This window comes from Pyxicephalus adspersus, unplaced genomic scaffold (genome assembly GCF_032062135.1).
Source record: "Pyxicephalus adspersus unplaced genomic scaffold, UCB_Pads_2.0 Sca48, whole genome shotgun sequence".
Lineage (NCBI taxonomy): Eukaryota > Metazoa > Chordata > Amphibia > Anura > Pyxicephalidae > Pyxicephalus > Pyxicephalus adspersus.
The window spans coordinates 1-20,717 of record NW_027317055.1 but is presented as its reverse complement, the minus strand read 5'-3'; the positions used below and the strand labels follow the sequence as shown (position 1 = coordinate 20,717).

General features: G+C 36.8%; 1 protein-coding gene across 1 annotated transcript; it reads right to left on the bottom strand.

The window, feature by feature from the left end:
* Nucleotides 1-1,190: 1,190 nt before the first annotated feature.
* On the bottom strand, nucleotides 1,191-16,710 carry LOC140344820 (BEN domain-containing protein 7-like; the record flags this gene model as incomplete). Its single annotated transcript, XM_072432027.1, is given in 5 exon segments — nucleotides 1,191-5,623; nucleotides 8,534-8,659; nucleotides 11,035-11,260; nucleotides 11,934-12,196; nucleotides 16,588-16,710. Coding segments are annotated over 5 exon segments (797 nt in total), but the record flags the coding sequence as incomplete, so codon positions are not given.
* Nucleotides 16,711-20,717: the final 4,007 nt, after the last annotated feature.

Sequence of the window (20,717 nt, the reverse complement as noted above, 5' to 3'; positions counted from 1 at the left end):
CGACGGTGGGCTTGTGGCTCCACAGGGTGAATGACATTATGGTAATGGAGGACCTCACGGCGAGTGTACAGGGTACTCAAGATAAATTCACTGCCATGTGGGGTAGTTGGATTTATTATACGGAAACACTGGAGTCTAGGCCCCACCTAGACCACCTGGACCCAACCCTCTCCATTTAAGAGTCATTATTTACTTATGTATATGCCTAGTTATGTTTCCTTATGTAAGTCGGCAATTTTATGGCCTGTTGTACCTAATGTTTTTACAATCTATTCTGGATGTATTGCTGTCTGGTTTTTGTGTTCCTGTCCCTGACTCTTTAATGATTCATGCAATGTATTGCTTCCTGTATGTGCCCAATTTGTACCCTTTGTTATATTATGTGATTGTTTTTGTTTGAAAATTTGAAAACTTGAAAATAACAAAGGCATGAAAAACCTTGATTTGTACCAATCAGATTTTATTTTTCTGTAGTCAGATGTCAAGCAAATGTCAGCTGAACAATAGAATTGCAATCTACATCCACACTTAAGCAAAACTGAAAAATGATCTCACAAATTCATCTAAATAGCACAAAAGCCTTGTGTAGGAGTTTAGTTATGTCCATTTTTATGCAGGCATGGCTGTAGTGTACCAGTCATTCCTTTCAGTTTTTTTTTTATCTGGTTTTTACCTGATTATATAACAATGAGAATCCTTGATCTTTGTATATTGTGCCTGTAGTAGTATACAGGGAAACCAGAATAAATAGAGTGTAAATAGAGTGTATTTTGCTGGCACCAACATGGCAGCATACATATGATAATAGCTGTGTCATTTGGTGTACCTAACTCATCTTGCACCCAGGGTGGATCATTCATTTTAGGAATGCCCCCCATGTGCAGAGATACTGAACTTACCATATTGATCTGTTCAATGTTCAGGAGCTCAGAGACATTGAGGACTATCTCCTACATAGTTACCATAGGAGGAGAGCCTTAAAGGGCCAATGTCACACAAACATTTATGACTTTGTTTATCTCTATTGCATAGAGGATCAATGGGCTCTGTAGTTTAGGACTAAAGGTAGGTATGTTTGTGCCTATTTTGCAGCTTACACAAAATGACAAAGACTCTGAATTTCTCGGTGGAGAAACAGGTTTCAAAAGACAATAAAATGACAGCTACAAAAACAATTGATCACTAAATTACTTGTTTCACCTACCAAAATGAGTTAATGGTAATAACCAAAGAACATTGGTCACATGACTTATAGTAAAAATGAATATTCTTGGAAAGGGCAGACTTTCTCTCTATTTTAATAATACCAAACAATGGGTAAATCAGAAGTTACCAAAAGTAAGCCAGCTATTCTTTTAAATTAAAAGGTGAGAGTTAAGACTTGCTACAGCCCACTAATTGATAAGAGGAGAATAATCTAAAATATGTTTTTATTTGCCTTAGACCAAGGTCTAAACTACTGTGTTGTTTCTTAGTTTGCTTCTTATACCTAACTCTGCCTCCCCTACCGACCCCCACACCTCTTATCCCACCCTCTACACGCTTCTTTTTTCCCCACCATCTAATTACCCCTTCTATACCCCTCTCCCTTTTTCAACCCTCCTGGGGACAACTCAGTCTTTCTACATTACTGTACTAGTTAACAAATGATGATGATACAACAAACTCTGTTCTATTGTAGAATCATCTGCACATCCTGTGTCCATGCTCTAGGACAGCCTTTCTCAACCTTTTTAACATTGGGGAACTCTTGAAATAACGTTCAGGTCTTTAGGGAACCCCTGCCATAAATACTATACCCACAGCTCACAGAATACTAGCATGGTGGTCAGTAGGAAGAATGCTGTTACCCTTACAGATCATTGAGAGGCACAAATAGCTCATTGCTCAAAAAACCCTTAACAACTTCGGAGGAACCCTGGGAGTCTTACAAAAGTGTCAATGTAAAACTATCCCTATATTATCTAGGGTAGGCCCAGAACACCAAAAGGAAATATGCTGGAAAAAGCTTTAGTCCATGATTAGTAGTCTAAGCGTACACACTCACACAATCTTTTGTCCAGGCCATCACTACAACAGGAGGATATGAAATAATTGTAGTTGACTGAACCAGAATATGTGTGATGACCACAAATAGGATATTACTGTATCATTTTTATATCAGAACATTTAAATTATCTGCATACAGAACCTAAAATAAGTATATCATTGTGTACCACATTTCCTAATGATACTGTACCTTGACAATGGTAAAACACTATATAAAACAGTCTTCTTTTTTACAAAACAATATGACTTTCTTGTACAAGAAACTTAATATTTAAATTATATATAAAACAAATTACAGATTACAACATAATAAAATCAATGCTCTCAAAAGAAGAGAAATTGTAATAAAAAAAAACAAAGATTAACATAGAAAAATAGTTTTGAACACTCTCCACTTTCCACAGTTTTGTGGCCTTTTCATTATATTTTTTACAATAAAGAGTTAGAGGTAGCCTTACTGCTAGTGTTCTCATGTCGGATATTGTAGATAGACTTCAGCTCTGGGGTACATTACCGCCTCTGCCTTGGAAATTGCTATGTTTGATAGATGAACATAGTTTGCAGTATACACGACAGGGTATGTATTCCAAAGTACAACAGAGTTGGAGCCTGTAAATGCTGTATAACTCTGGATAGGCAGAAAAGTGAGACTGCATGTGAGTTGCTGGCTATGATGAGAAGTTAAAGGGAATAGATTTTGAGGTGTTGGTGAAGGGGTTGGGTGTGCAAAACCAAACACAGATTTAAGGGACCATTAAACGTATTGTTACAAACAGGAATGTTCAATGTCAAATATCCAATTTTTAAAACAATATAGATCTAGCTGCATGCATATCAGTGAAACATTTGTAGCAATCTCATACAATGCAACTTTATTGTGTTAAGAATTAACGATCCTTTAATATCTGGATGTGATTTACTGCTAAGTTACAAACAAAAATTTTTGGTTCTTTTGTGTTTTTTTCTACTGAGCATATTTGGCGTTTTTTTTTCTTTAATACAAACAGCCCTTATAAATAGATTATTTATATAGTTTACCTGTCAGTGTTTTATTAAAGGATTGGTCCATGTGTAGCTAATATATAACAAGTGACATATGCAGCAATACTATCAGCTTTTAAAACTAGTGGTTCTCAGAAACACACTAATAGTAAGATTGGTAAATCTTATAGTATTAAACTCACTCCTTGGTGTCAAATGTAAAGCAAATATCAATTCAATATTTATCACATTTAAATACTTTATAGAATTAGAAGCAAGTGTAACTGTTGATCTGTGTTAGTTATCTATATGCACGCCATATAGATAGGGAAAAAGAAATGAGTTGCCAGGTCTGAAAAACAAGATTGTGTTTGCAATCTTTGAGTCTCATCACTTCCCCAGATATGACATATAAAGTAAAGAAGCCACGCACCACTTATCCTTGCTTAAAAAACTTTATTCTATAAACAATGTCAACAATGACAGGAATGCTCTGTGCAAAACTTTCCCTGGACACATTTCACCTGCTACTGGGATGATTTAGCTGCAGCAGCAAATCACATTACAAGGAGAAAATAAATGGAGCATCTCTGTCTCTGCTGACACAATAGTATTTGTATGCAAGGGATTACTGGTGTGCTGCTTGACTACTTTGGTATGTCTGATAGGGGAACTGTTCCAAACACCCCACAGCAACTGGACACACAAATCCTACACACAAATGTCCTAGTGAACCAGAGTTACAACAGTTATGCAATTACCCCCTCAACTGCTCAACCAAAATTTAAGTCCAGCCATTATAAGTGGACCTTAATAAAGCGATCCACCAACGCCTTCGGCTCAGTTCCTCTCTCGCCTGCCTTGGAGGTTCAGTTTATGAGTTTCAAGCAATGCATTTTAGTATTCCTAGAATATTTAAAGCATTTGAAAAATTGTTAAGAGTAGGTGTTGGTTCTTAAAAGTTGCAGAAAGTGGATGAACTTAGATGCACAACTTTTACCAATGGAGTCCCAAAGAGATACGGGAAGGTAAACAACTGTCATCAACCCAAAAGTAAAAATGAAGGCTTGCCAAACTGACCCTTTAGTTTTTTTTTTTTTTTAAGCACCTGTATGTTTTTTAGTTAGTAAAGAAGCTGAGATGTGGGGCAGGCACAGTGATGAAAGTTTCAGTCTAATTTTTTAAAGCATCGTGTTAAAGGAATGATTTACTTTGGTGTACTCCATTCTGATTAAGTTTTTCCATGGCAATGTACCAGGGCTTTTGGTGCATCGCTAGGCTCTGGAAGTGTTAGGTATGAAACACACAAATGACAAAATATCTTTTCTACAACTAAACCAACTTATAAAAAGCAAACTTTTTATGGGTAAACCTTCAGAACCAAAAACAGAGATGGGGCTCTGCTAGTGCAGGGGAAATAGTATTGATCTTATACTTCTCCAAATGTCAGTGAAAAGGTATTGAGTAATAAATCTGGTCGGGAAAACTGACAGCAACTACCGTAGTAATTTAGGAAGCAAAGGAAGCCCTTCCCCTTAAAAATATTTGACAGCATAACTCCAGGCAGATGCTAAACAATGCTGATAAATGTATTCACGACCTGAATTTGTACTAATTCCAGCCTCTTGTAAAGGCACTGTCCATAAAAAGTATGGGCAGTAATTTGGGCAAATTGGGTATCCTGTATTTACAGGTGATGACAAGAAACCTGCTAACAGGAGGACAGGACAGAAAAACTTATCAGTCCTTTTCTGCTTTATTGTTCAATCAAAGCCTTGGGCATTGGGCTGACTTGTGTTGACTGCAGCAGAGACAAGTTTGGTCACCATGCTGGTTGTGCTATGTTATACAACTGTGTATATCGCAGGATGGACAGAAACACAAACAAATGTTTGGCTGTTTGCCTGGAGTTCAACTGTAAAACCTATATGACTGAACAAACAATGTGGAGCACCCACTATTCTTGCTGCCATTTTCCACAGGTCTAGGGGCACACTGGACAACACCATTGTTCATCCTGTTTTCCAGTACAGTACACAAAAGGAGTTATCCATAACTTTACAGATGTAACATATAAATAAATGTAAATGTAACCTATTGTTACTACTTTTTTACTGACAATAAAGCGTCATCTCTGAAAAATATGCACTGTTATCTTGAAAGACATTTCCCCAGTAAAGATTTTTAATAAATTACTGCACAAATTGTTGCAGTTAGAATGAAATTTCATATCAAATTATGTATTCCTAATGGCTCTGAAAAAGAGCTAAGTGCTTTGATAGTTCAATGCCATGGAAATTCTTTTTTGCCATAAGTATGTTATTTGTAGCTGTGCACCACAATAACAACAACAGGAGTTTTCCTCTGCTGCACAGACCTATCAGTCCAAACTGTCCACGTTTCGTTTTACCAGTGTTAACAATGGCATTCCTTACAGTGACGTCCTTCATGAAAGTAAGAAACACACTCTGCTGAAAATATCAGGAACTCATGCTCAAAGCATCTTCTCGTGACACATACTTCATACATGTGACTTAATACCCCGCCTTAGAATGAAGCCACATTTCATTATCAGTGGTTTGCAGAGGATTTCCTGAAGAAATAAAAGAACGCAGACAGAATATTGTATTAATTATACCTCCCAGAATGTTAAACAAGAGTTATATATAACAGTTTTTTGAAAAATTGTGTTTGTACTGCAATACTTCGAGTTTCTTGCATGTGTAAATATTCTCAAATTTATTTCCAGTGCATATGGGGAACCACACAATCCTAGATGCATTTATTATATTGGTATTGACATCTGCCTCCCTCACTCTGAGCTTGGACCTGCCTTCATATTTCAACAATCCAAAGTGGAAACCTTTTTAGGCCACTGTGGCTCTTGCCCTGGTCTTTTAAAGTACAAGGCTTAAGTCTGGAGCAGTGGCGTTGGAACATGGACTACAGATGTCGACTAGGCTCCTTGCTCCAAAGTTCCCCAAGACTACTGTCTGTTGCAAAGGATGTGTAGGTAGGATGTGGCTGCCATTGCTGAAGTAATGGGCTTCCTCCCCACCTGTAACAGTAGGTTAGTGGAAGTTCACAGCAAAAGCTCTATATAACTTCTCCTTGGTACTGGTTACACATGATGTGCATTTGCTGCTAAACCTGAAGTCTGGTGAGTTAGATTAAAGGAGGGAAGGGGGAACTGGTTGGAAGGGTCAGGACTAATGGGAAGAGTGAAAGTACAGGGAGAGGTATTGTGGGTTCGCCATGGGGGTAGCCTGTAAAGAATAGGGGATTTAGAGCAGTGGGAGAGATCTGAACTTGGTGAGGATGTGGGCCTGATGCAAAAGATTTGCACTGTAGGAAATGTAGACTTGAGAGGAGGGGGTTATACTGGGAGGTGTAAGTAATGTTTGAATATTTATCTATGGCCTGCCTGTACACACTCAGGCAGGCACAGCCCTGAACTCTGTGTCACACAGTCCTAACCCATAAACTCTCTGCTATGCACTCCTGACCTCTGCACTCTGTGCATAAAATAATCCTGAATCTTGCAATTCATGCATTACACAGTTCTAACCTCTGTAATGTGCAAACATTTTTCAAGTCATTTGTGCATTATGCACTCCTGACATTACAGTAGGAACAAGGTTTGAGGACACAGTCACTTGGGCTTCTTGCTCCAAAAGGGCATGTGCCTAATGGGGAAGGGTCTTGTGCACTGGGGAACATCTGTAGCTTCACCCCTGCTCCAGGGAGTTTTGGGGTTAGCTCCAGGACACTGAAGCCTAATGAACACTTGCAGGAATCTGCACAGTAGAGGTTATGCCAGTAAGAAATTAATCTGACCTACATGTTTCCTTTTAACAAGTTAATAAATGTCATAAGAAAGAAGTTGGGTAAGGTACAGTTGAAGCTGATAGTCTAATCACAGAGGTTTTCTTGTAATTTGAAAGTATACATTTATTATTTTTCTATTGTACCTGTTTATTATCTAGCTGCTACTTTGTGTAGACATATTTTAAAACCCAAAATAAGGGGAATGTGAATGTTACTCACAAAGTAATCACACTGTTCCATGCAGAGCAGAGAGAATGAATATACAAACGACACAAAAGCACTGCATAAAGTTTCTTAATACAGCTTACAAGTACTCAGGGGATGAGTGAGAAGGAGAAAATAGTGAAAAATTTAATGAAAAGTGAAAAAAACAATATTAATTCCAGGGCTGCCCTCTGCAGAACACTAAGGATCACAACATTGCCAACTGTTGTTAGTTTGTAGATTTGTTTTGATTATGTGCACAGGCTCTCTTATTGGACTTTAATAATCTCAGACCAGAAGGCAATCCAGAAGACATGAAACACTGTAAAACATTCCCCTACATATGATGGGTAACATAACTGAGGTTAAATAAAAGTGTCCTTTTTATCATTTAAAACCTGCTCTAGACCTGTGTGTCTCCATACTGTTAAAGTGTTACTGTAGCAATGGATAGACAGTAGGAGTATTGGGGCTCAGGTATATATGTCTTTTGGCAAACACAGGCTTTTACATTTAAACACAGATCAGTTTAAATGCAATAAATGTAATGTTAAAGGCTTTCAAATGATCTGCAGTGAATGCAACGCAAACACATCTTAACAGCAAATGCAACACCACGCATAGCTGGTCAGAGATAGCCTCAGAATTGTCATCACACTGTACATACTATTGAGGTTAAAAGGTATTTTCTGACCTGTGTTTGATGTATGTATTAAACACAGTTAAACAAGGTACTTGTACACAAACTAAAAGAAAAATGACAGACTCAACCTCTATTCAGCGTGACCAAAATCTTTTACAACCTAGACCTTCTATAGTATTCATATGCAAAATGGCAAATGTAATGATGTAGGAAAAACCAAATGGAATGGGAATAGATATAACTAGTATGGATAGGCAGAACCTAAATAGCATGGCAGAAAGGATCTAATATTGACAATGTACACTTCATGAATATAAAGGTGACAATGCCTTTCTTCCCTATATAACTAATTAATAGAAAAAAATAGAGGGCACAGCTAAAGTAAGTGCCTCTCCTGCCTTTGCATCACTGTGTTCTGCATTGTGCTGTCAAACAGACTGCTTAGTCCCACAGATTACACAGGAAGATTGAGGTTCTCCCTGTGTAGCTAATGACCCTCTGCTTTCAGTGTGACAGCTGCCTGCTTTATATCTGGCACTCTGTGTGTATGTGATTTCCTCTGTGTATTTGTGTGTCCTATTTTGCATTCATTTATGAATAAAAGTTACTATCTTATCCATGTTTCCCTCTAAATCGGATGACAAGAAATGCCACTTGGTGTTGCAGACTACTCCCAGCATAAAACAGTGCAGTGGAAAATAAAACAAATGCTTTCTGTAACATTTCATGACAAGGAACATGGATACACTTTGTCACTTTACAAGGTGCAGTTTATGGTATTAGAAGTAGCAGCACAGTATTTGTTCCAGTTAGTCGCCAATTACTCACCTAGGTCACAGCCTCTTTTTAATCTGCGCCTGGCGAGTTTGATCTGATCCTGGAGAATTTGTACCCAATGTCGTGGACCAGGGACCTTTTCCACATTGTTAGCAGCACAGTATTTCTCTGTGAAAACTGACAAAAAAGAATATATAACACTGTAAAGAAAAGCAGATTGATGGAACGTTGTCTCTTCTACGAGAAGACAGAAATGTACAATTTCCGGGAACAATCCTAAATGTGTATAAAAACTGCATTAATAATATTAGAGGAAAGTGGCTCAAACTGCTGCATATACAAAATGGTAATGAAGGCTCAATCACTCTGCAGATGAGATGTGTTTGTTCATCCTCATTTGAACTTGCTAATACAAAAGAGCAGACAATGCAGCACACTTATTTCAAAGATCAGGACATGCTCTGCAGTAATTTTAAGATAAAAGACACATTTTACTGCCTATCACTACTGAAAATGTTAAAACATTGTTGTAGGAGACTATGATTTTTTTTAAACCTTAGATAAACAGGTAACAGGAACACTGAAATGTTAAGCGTTCTTGCAGGAAATTGCTGTTCTGGGTTCCCTGCGGTGCTGAACAACTGGTCATATGATATCTGCTGAATGGGATGCAGGAACTGATGTTTAGGTAGGGTCAGCCAATTAACAACTCTACCTGAACTCTGATGTTCTTCCCTAACAGTGATGCCAAATAATATGTCAAATAATTGGCTCCAAAAGAAAGCATAGTAAGGTTGGTGTACCAGTGGAGTACCAGTTTTAAAGTTTTGGACACAAATAGAGAAATGTCCCTTAAAGGGGGCTGTGTCAACCCTGATTGTACAAATTCAAAAATAAAGAGATAAACAGCTGGGTTTTTTTGGCAAACGTGGGTGTTGTATTCAGTTATGAACTCCCATAGAATACATTAGAATAGTCATACACAATAGTATGTGCAAAACAACGATTAATTTGTATGACGGGAAAGTAGCCAGCCCACTGCTATTTAATTGTACTAGACAATAATAACCTACTGTAATAATGCCAAACATGGAATGTATTGACTGCAAGGATCACAATAAAAAAGGTGGCGCACACCTGAAGAACCCGGATTGATGCGTTTCGCTCAAATCAGGGCTTCTTCAGGGGTGTCTGTGCGCTTGACAAAGCAGTTGTAGGTAGAACAAGAGTTATGAATCCCATTCCAAGTAGGTAATTCTAGTAAAAAAATGGAAAAGTATTCAAGGCCATCATATCTCTGGTGTGTAAGAGAGGAAGATTCCTCCTTGTGTAAAAGAGGCTGGGGGGGGGGGTTCCTCCGTAAGGAGAAGAGAAAAGAGCAAGCAGCTCCTGTGTCAGAGAGACTGTGAAAAGGGGAGGGATTCCTCCGTATGGAGAAAAGGAAGGAGCCGCAGCCGCAGCTCTCCTGTATCAGAAAGGCAGCCTGGAACAGACTTTTCAATATTTCTACTAGAATAACCTACTTGGAAAGAGCCCCTCTTGGGATTCATACCTCTTGCTCTACCTACAACTGCTTTGTTAAGCACAGACACTCTGAAGAAGCCCTCGTTCCGGCGAAACATGTCGGGTCCGGGTCCTCTGGCTGCGCGCCACCTTTTTTATTGTGGTCCTTTGCAGTCAATACGTTCCATGTTTGGTAATATTATAGTAGGTTAATATTGTCTAGTACAATTAAATGGCAGTGGGCTACTTTCCTACCATACAAATTGTTTTTTTGCACATGCAAAATGAGTTCATCACTGAATACAGCACACACGTTTGCCAAAAAAACCCAGCTGTTTATGTCTTTTTTTTTAAATGGCTCCAAAAGAAGCCTAAAGCAGGTTTAGTTGGTGATGTTACTAAAGTTTAAATGACTACATTTAGTACACAATGTGGGCATCATAATTTGAATATACATCCACTTTAATGAAATAAAAACTGATGATTAGTGTTCATTTAACACTTTCAATTGAAATTGGCAGGTCTCATTGTCAGAAGGGATTTAAGCCCATTGAACAGCCTGGGTCTAGGAAGCCAAAGGGTACACAGGTAACACAGATACTTGCTGGCAGCCAAGGACAAGTGGCCAATATTGCATGTTGTGTCTCTGCAGCTGATCTTTTTACCTTTACATGGCTTGACATCTATGTTTTAGAGCCTCCAGCAAAGAGAGCAGTAGCACAGAAGGGTCTAAAATCTTGCACTTTAAACTTGCATTTGACTCCCTGGCCTGTTAGCTTTTTGTCAAAGGAACATGGCATTTTAGGTTACTAGTAATCACAGGAATTTGCAGAGCCTGATGCACTGAAATAAACTTAGGAGGAATATTAGAAACAATATGCAGTTAGAATGTGTTTCCTTTTTTTAAAGGCAAACTTTTCTGCAAGCCATAAATAAACTACTTCCAGCAGCGAATCCAGCAATTACACTGTTCCTCTATGTTTTCCAATTTTAACATCGCCTGGCTATAAAACACAAGAGAAACACATACCATATGACTCTATGTATACCTTTTATTGCTCCCACAATATTTTGATCCAATCCTTGCCTGTTGTCATTGAGTCCACGCTTCCGTTTTCCATTAGGTAGTGATGATGCCAACGTTTTATCATCAAAAAAAGCACAGACAAGTTTTCTGAAGAGCAGGCTCCCTGACCTCTTGTAATTGGAAAGTATGGAGTCAAGCTGGGATTTTGGCATGAAGACATCAAACCCTTCAGCCAACTGTACATCTGGCTATTAAAATAAATAAATAATGTAATAAATATAGATATCATTGTGACTACAATTATTAGGTACTATATATACACAGCAATGCCTCGTTTACATGTGATTACATAAAGTGGCTTATCAATTGTACTTTTCTCTAAATCACAGTTTTTCAGCCAAGTGTAACCTTTTTTTTTTACATTGACAACACTGATTAAACATGATAAAGCCATCACATCTTCATGTATTTATCTAATCTCTTGGCAAATTAGCTACTCCTCTAGGATAAATGTTATATAAAGAATATAACAAGCAGAATCCTATTAATGCCAGCTTTTTACTACAATATTAAGAATATAATAAGCAGAGTTCTATTAATGCCAGCCTTTTACTACCAAAAATGCATAAAACCATACATATATATGAGATTTACAATTACATGATATAACTAGAGATCCATGTTTTGTAATAAAATAAAAGAATATATGTTACTATAATGGTCATGTAATAGGACGACGTGGCAGTTTACAAAAGACTACACCTTAAAAAGGCATAATTTAAATAACCAAGTTATTTATAGAAAGTAGTCTGTAAAGGACAAATGCTAATGCTTTTAGTTTTAGTGTAATGAGAAGCCGTGTGAGACTCATTACTTTGATGAAGGCCAAAGCAACTAATTAACCTTTGCATTGCAACTTACATCGGAAGATGACGAGTTGACAACAATACCAAATCCCGGCACATGATTCTCTTCTTTCTTGACATGCTCTGCTTGTAATAGACTGGCCCTTTCTGGAAGTATCACAGTTTTATGTTCTCTCACACTCATACTGTGTGCACTATGGACCGGTGTCACAGCTATATTCTTTGGAAGAACTTTTTTCTTCATTATTCGTTTCCTTGACAAAACTGCCTTCTGGGAGCAAACACAAGACTGCGAAATCTGTTGCCGGCTTTGTGCCACTGCATAAAAAGATGCAAGCATATGGATAAAAGATGAGTTAATTTACTAGCTTCGGTATGTTAGTACAATAAGAAAAAATCTATAGAATCTCCAGTTTTATTGCCAAGTTGGACAAATTAACATGGACGTTAGAAGGCAAATTTATTGCAAGCAACAGCGGTTCATTTTACTGAGGCCAGGAGAACTGCTTTCAAAGATCCAGTACAGGTACGGGTCATAAAACCTAGGTGAATTGGATACATGTCTGAGATTGAACATCTATGAATTACATCAGATATGGAAACTAGATTAGGGTATTTACACTAAGATAAGTTTCAGAACTCACATAATTAACAACACAAATTCTAGTTTCCTACTTAAGAATGTATTAATGAAAAACTATTTCTAGTTACTAAAGAAATGGAAATACACCCATAGTGATGATAATAATGGACAGCTTTAGCCTAAAGGCTACATTACATGACAAGTTCTTTGATTGTTCTCCAACAAAAGTGGAAACTACCGTCTTACAGCTAACTCAAAGAAATGTGAGGTGTTACATGGACTAAATGGCTCTGCAATAGCAGGGATAATTGCAGTATTAGCCAGGGATACTTGACTTTAGTCAGTGGATCTTATGTATAATTCCCAGTTATGCAGCAGCACGTTTTAAAGACTGTCCCCTTTCCATGTCTTGCTTTTAATGTTTCAGCTGTCAAATGCCAGAACATTTCTTCTCCACTAAGGTTCTGACATGATAGTTTAATGATGGAATGGGACTTGATGTAGGAAAGGGTGTGGGACTAAATCTTGACCTGGGTGGAGGTTGAAGACTCATGCACAGCAAGGGTCTAGAATACAAAAGAGCTTTGCAAGGATCAAAAATTGTTATTTTGATTAGGAAGACCAATCCAGGTATTTGTAAGCCCCGCAAAATAGGTTGACTATGAAAAAGCAAGTCAGCCAATCAACTCTTATTGTGAGAAGGATTGAAGAGGGGATGACTGAAGAGGTCAGGGACTGATCACATACATGCAATCATTTCATGATCCAAATAACTAACTGAATGAGGCAGCAAGTATCCAGGCATTTTCATTATTTATTTTATTTCATAGGCTAGACAGAACAAAGAGTTAAAAGTGGCAAGCGATAACTTAATAGTAAATAATGATCATTAGAAAACACTAAGCTTATAAACTGTCATGCAGACTATTAGCTTTAGTAAGAATTAATTAATGATTTTATTAATGTCAAAAGTGTGCTGTATCATGATGACTAATCCATTTCGTAAACTGTAATATGTAAACAGATAAGCATGGTTTAAAGAAACACCCACACATTACAGATGATGCAGTATAAAGCACACTTAATTTCATAGCAAGACAAGCCGCCTATAGACAAATACACTGGATGACTAGACGAGATAATGAACAAATTGAATTCATTACCAAAGCAGTGCAAACAACAGCAGAGCTGCATAAGGCCGGTCAAACATAGAATTATTTTTTAGAAGATTTAGAAAAGAAGACTTAGAAACTATTCTAGCCACTAAACAATGATCACAGCATTTTGATTGGCAACTGACTTGCTGGAAAATCATACTTTACAGATGATGCAAAGTTATTAGTGTAATCATTTAGAGAACACAGCAATTTTATTATATCTGAAACATATCTGCTACAGTTTAAAGTGTAAATGATCCAAAAAATATATCTGAATACCTTAACACTGTAAGGCTTCCTTCACTTTTGCATTTTGTACAAAAGCCTGGAACCTATTTAATGTACAGTGCTGCGTAATATGTTGGCGCTATATAAATCCTGTTTGTTAATATTAATAATAATAATAATAATAATAATAATCTGCGAAGAACAGGTATTTTCTGACAGTATCTGCTTTTCTCCATTCATTACCCACTTCCTGTTTCCTCCCTTCATACTAACAAATGCAGATGACCACCTGGATGTGATCTGTAGTAGCCACTTGAAAAAACACTTCATGTCATTTTTTTTACTGCAGGTAATTTAATTCAGAGGCTGGTGGGAGATTTGGTATTGGGCACCGTTCCCCTTCTGCATACTATACTTGAAAAGAAAGCGATAACTAATAAAATGTTTCATATATTGCCTGAATATTATCCCAAGGATTTCAGTGTTAGTAAGATCTGTAAAATGAAAAGGACATGCAAAGGAAGCATACAACAAGATACAACAGCATTTTAAAAGTCAGAAACACATTTATCAGTCTCTTTCACATGAATACGGTCTGTAGCAGCAGTTCTAATGGAGTTAATATAATCACTGCACATTCCTGATTCATTTGATTTAATACTGGACACCATAACAAGCAATATGCAGTCAAGCTCAAGGAGCATTTGTTGCCAGGGCACCAGACGTATTTTTGTACTGACAAACACCTTATTATTGTTTGGCCTTGATGTAGTCCCTGGACCTTTTCAGCGAATGCCTGATTTTATTGCAAATTGGTTTACTTGTATTGGGGTTATTAGAATATGAGAGTTACAAATCTTGTAAGTTTAATGAAGTACATGCATCACAAGTTGCTTTTTTTTGGAATAGCTTTCTCCCTGTTTTTCAGAAATATTGATCTTATGCTGAGAAATATATCTAATGAACAGGAAACTGAAAAATAATCAAAAACGGAGATAGAGATTGCTGCTGAAACCTGCAGGATTCCTTTTGTGATAATGAATTGAGCCCATGTATATATATATAAAAAATCTTTATATGTAATTAAAGAAAACTTGTAGAGGGAGTCAAGTAGTATGTGAACTCTGCAAGTACAAATTCTTGTTGTCTTAATGTCATGTTATCCAATAATCACATAACAAGTATGCAAATAAATAGTTCTGAATTTGCTCCAACTTCACTGGATGCGTCTTTATTTCAGGCAGGTCAGTTACTGCCAACACAGTGGGTCTGATTTATTAAAGCTCTCCAAACTTGGAGAAGATAGCCTATCATGGGAGAACCACGTGATCCTGCAAACCTAGAATGGATCTGGTCCAGGATGTAAAACATTTGCCAACTAATAACAAATAAATATTTTTGAACTTTGCTGGATCACCCAGGTTCTCCCATGATAGCCTATGTTCTCCAGTTCTGGAAATCATGTACAAGGAGTATATTGAAGCTAGAGATAGCCAGATAACTGGAATTTCATGGACAAGCTTTGCAATAGCAGCCTATAAGCTTCTATCAGATATACTTTAAGGGTTGTAAATTGTCTAGTATAGTATAAGCAGATACATTCTACATGATACAGCTAGGTACCACTGCCATTACAGCCCTTTTACAGTTGAAAATTCAGTCTTGACTGATGTTCCCTAAAGAAAGATTTATAATACAAAAACAACCAAAAATATACTAAGAGAATTAAGGCTTGATAGCACAAAAGTTGTGAAAAGAAAAAAAAAACTGAGCAAAACTACAATTTATGTGTGGCACTACAATAAAACCTTCACATACCTGTCGTCAGGTTCTAATACAGGTGCTATAAAAAGTTAATTCTCTTCTCATTACACAGGTAACACAGGTACAGAGTGTGGAAAGGGATTGCTAGGTTTTCTGTATGTAACATGCCACAGAGCAAGTTGGAAATCTATGAGCTCTACTCTCTATAGTTGTTTGGTTTCCACACTAATGAAGAGGCAGTAGGCACCAAGACAGGCAACAATTGCTACTGGGTGTTGGGATCTAAATGTCACACAGTAAGCGGCATAGTGTCAAAGGTTTATCATCAAAGGTAGAGTCCCTTGTAACTGTTAATAGAAGTAACTTCTGTATATATATTTAGTGAAGAATTAAACCTATATTGGAAGAAACCACTTGATCTCTACATGGCACTCCTTTTTCCACTCTGTGGGGTGTACTGTGAGTAAATAGAGATACAGAATGGGGTGCTTATGACTTGCTCCCCTTTGTGCCAGATAGCAGGGCTGATTTGCCGTACATACTGCTGTCTCTTGGGGACAGAAAGAGAGTCCTTAATGCTGCATACGATCTGCCATATGTGAGATATCAAAGGCTTTCTCAACTTTACTTCTGATAGCCAATCCGAGCAGCTGGGGTGCAAAAAATGGCAAATGTGTGCAGATGGGGAAGGCAACAGTTTGAAGACCATTTTCCATTTACAGGCAAAGTACTTCTGTTCAAAGGACTTCTGTTTTTATGTACTAATCCTTGCAAGTAAATGTAATAATGAGCTACAAAAACAATGAGACTTTATAGAGAAAAGTAACCCATCATAACCAATAATATATAATTTTTTTATTTAAATTGTTCAATTGTAATATCCCCAATCACTTTTGTCAAAAAAAAAAAGAAGAGAAAACAAAATAAATAAAGGCGTCTTTCCATGTACACAGTTGTGTTAGTATAGTGTAACATACTTGCTTGTACTTGCATAAACTTCCGCATCGCTTTAAGCTCCTGGAGGATGGCCTGTAGAGTAGGCTGACAGTTACATGTACAACACTTTGTCTCTGTTGCAGAATTCATCAGGGGCAACTGACCTGTAAATAAGAGGTAATCTGTCATTGTACTGGAATTGACTGAATAATTTTAAACCCTTAAATTAAAGTACCTGAAATTTTACCTGAAATGGACAGTGCGCTTAATGTGTTAAAATCATGGAAATCATTACCAAGATTAAGTTCTTGTTAAAACCGCTTGCTGTCAGGTAAATTCTCAGCATAAAATAAATGTAGGTCTATTAGCAGAGACCATGTTCTTCTAAGAGCTGCATGATGCTAATGTTTACCTTGTGGATGTACATTTCTTTGGCTCCTTGGCTATTTCCCCTAAGTTTTATGTTGACTTTACTGCATATTTTTCATTTTACTTATTAGATATGGGACAAAGTTAAATTTTTTCAAATTTAGCACTTGATACTTTTACAAGCATCAAGTTGTTAAGTAATTCAATAAGTGTACTTTGTGTTACATTACATTCTGCAAGGTATGACAAGCGAATGGATAAATCAATATGACTAAACTGCCGTTATTTAAATTCTGTTAATAGTGAGTGGAATTATTCCCAAGAAGGAATAAAATACTTGCAGTGCTTTAATAATTTGCTAGGAAAGGTGCATGACTGCATTGTACGTGTATACCAAATACAACGGGTAACTACTCGGTTTATTATACAGTTAAGTCACATTTTTAAATAACAATCTGCAGGTTTTCTGTAATAATAACAAAAAATGAGTTTTAAAAACATTTATGTAAAATTATCATTTCCTAATATTCCAGAAAATAGATGGCAGCCCAGCAGCAAGTCATTTATAGGACACAGGATGTCTTTGTTTAGTGCAAAACAGGAACTATCATAGTCGCTCTGATGTGTTTCAAGCTGAGTCTCAATCATAGCGGATTAAAGAGAAAAATCTACAATAAATAGCTAAACATGCTGATGTACTTTTTTCACACATCAGCATTCTAGGGTTTTACACATGAGATGGCGATCTGATTTATTCCTCAAAATTCAGCATATTCTAGTTTTGTAAGGTTAAGCATCAAACAGCAAACCACCAGTGTTAAAATGCAGCCCAACATGCTATTATGTACCTTCAGTTTTCTACAACTTTTCCCTGTGCAAGTTGGGAGTTACCAGACAAAGTTTGTACAAATATGGCCAACATCTTTTTATTTGTGGCAGTTGAGGTTTTCCATTGGGGAAGTTAAAGGGGTTGATTGCAGAGTGAGTGCAGGTAGGGGAACAGTTTGGAAAAAACGAAATACCTATACAGATGAAGAGCCGGGATTTGGCACTGCTTATACATTGCTTTTTATCTCTTTTTATCTTTTTAAATCTATTACATAACCACTTTAAGTTCTTTCTACTTAAATTCAGGAACAAAAAACAATGATATCCAGTACAGTACTTCCAAAATATGCCACATCCCAAATATAAATATTTTTTGAATTTACAAAGATAGTGGGAGTTTAAAGGCAATCAACTGAACACTAATTAACAATAAACATGATACTTTCATTTTTCAACTTTACAAAATGTTAAAATTATTTAAAATACATGAATTACAATGCTGTATCCCTAAAACACATTGCAACTCCCAAATAATACATTGATTACAACGCTGTATCATGTATGCATTGATTCAGCAATATATTCAATGTATTATTTGAGAATTGCAATCTGTTTTGAGGACACAGCATTGTAATTCATGTATTTAAAATGATTTTAACTTTTTGTAAAGTTGAAAGAATTAAAGAATCATGTTTATTGTTAATTAGTGTCAAAATGATTGCCTTTAAAGTCCCACTATCTTTGTAAATTAGAAAAAATATTCTACTTAAAGCTGAACTCTGGGCAGAAACTTCTTAGCTTATTTGCATTTGCTACACCTTTCCTCTTTAACACTAGTACCTAATTCGGTATTTTCTCTAAAGCAAACAAATATACTGATTACATCCCCGGATCAGTACAAATCTGTTGCACTCACAGTACAAATTTTATGCGCCCAACACTGCGATCTTGTCACTACCTCACACTCCTCATTGCTATTCATATGAAGAGCGTAGGGATTCATATGAAGAGCGTAGGGATTCATATGAAGAGCGTAGGGATGTGTGTTTTAGGAATGGCCAGTAGAAATAGGTAGTGACACTAGTGGCGTGGTGGAAACCACCTTGCAGACTGTGAAAAAATACCTCTAACTGATTAAAGCATGTAGCTACAAAAGTTAGAAACAAAGCATATAGAACTTTCAAAGGACAATCCACATTGATCCAATCAACAATTTATATTATATAAAAATCTAAAAATAAATTTATTAAGAACAATTAAAAACCATAAAAAAACAAGAGTTGGTCGATGATTTTGTTACCTATATATTTGAGAAGAAGTCTCTTAAGGATGTTATTTATACATTCTGCACGTTTCACGGAGTGTGCACACAGGTGGAACAGTTCTTTCACAGATTGGTACTTGGGACAGATTCAAAGAGCAACCGCCCAACCAATAATATTTATCTTTCCGCATTTCTTCCATACACCTACTCCTCCGATTTCCATATATTTCCAAGTTTCTATGATTTACAAAGTCTGCTAAGCATCCAACGACCAAGCCATCCTTCTGCTGGTTAATCATCCACACACTAGACAGGAGCTGATTAAACCATCTGTAAAATGTAATGTTTTAAATATTTGTTCTTATAAATTGCCATTCCATCCCAGCAACTTCTCACTGCGTTAGTCCAGGCCAGGAAACAAGTATACTTATTTCATGACAATCTCAACTAATGTTTGAGATGTGCTGCTAACAGTAGTAGATGGGATGTATCTAGAAACGCACTGTAGTTTCTTTTGTAATAAACTAAAGCTCACACCACTGCAAGTGTGATTGATCTTCGTTTTCTCTTACTAACGCAATAATGCTCACTTACTTGTTTGAGCGGATATAGGTATTGTGCTCAGTGGATAATGTATTTATTGATTACTGATGATATAATAGCAATTTAAACTAAGCATGGAAGGACAAAGGATGCTGAGGTTATTTGAAAAAGCTAACATTTTAGTTTTATAGGGGATGCTCAGCTATAATACCCACCACACAAAGCTTTCATTTAGGACGACACCTTTCAAGAATGCTTTATATGCATCTTATAGTACTTTTGTGGCCCAAGGCTTATACATGGATTCAGTAGCTGAATAAATAGCCACAACCCCAGTAGGGTAAAGAAGAATATTGTAGGAAGATATGCAATGACAGGCAGAAGGACATGATGGTCAGAAACAAAGACGGAGGGATAGCAGATGATCATATAACACATGTTTTGTAAGGCTTGGACCTAGCAGTGGTGAATGATAGAGAAAGTCATTCTACATATAACGGCTAAATTAGTATCTGGCAAAGGGCAAGATCACCATAAATAGACCAATGGACCAACCAATGCTAGAAGCACTAAAATACATTCACTGTTGTGCGCTTGCACTCTGCGTGAAAGAATGTACAAGATTCAGCATGTTTATATCATCTTTTGCAGACAGGCATAGGAGTGACTTGAGTACCATGAACCTATCCTCTTCAACCTTCTGAGTTTACCTATTGGTCACTGAATGAATGATCATTGTGAAAGACAAAAAGTAAAGTTTTTTGGGAATATTTTTGAAGGAAAGTTAAGACTTGCCTATAATTTTAGCTGCATTTATCTCTGTCTATCAATCGTAAACTTTTGGGTAATCTGTGTCAATCTTAAAACAAGGTAATCTGTGTAAATGCAATTGTTCATAAAATGCAAACACTTACATTTGATTTACACACGGTGCATCAAATCCTATCTACACTGAAAGTGTGCAACTTATTGACCTGCCTAAAAATGAGTTCTGTTTTTACCATGTATTTGAATTCCAAGAAGAGCGCCCATATGACTGTGTTAGTTCCATACCAATTGAAAACTTCTGCATTATAATATACTAAACAAGCTTTGCAAAAGCTGTATAGCTTATTACAAGGCTTACAAGCCATACAACAGATAACTCCAGACAAACCTTAGGTTTCT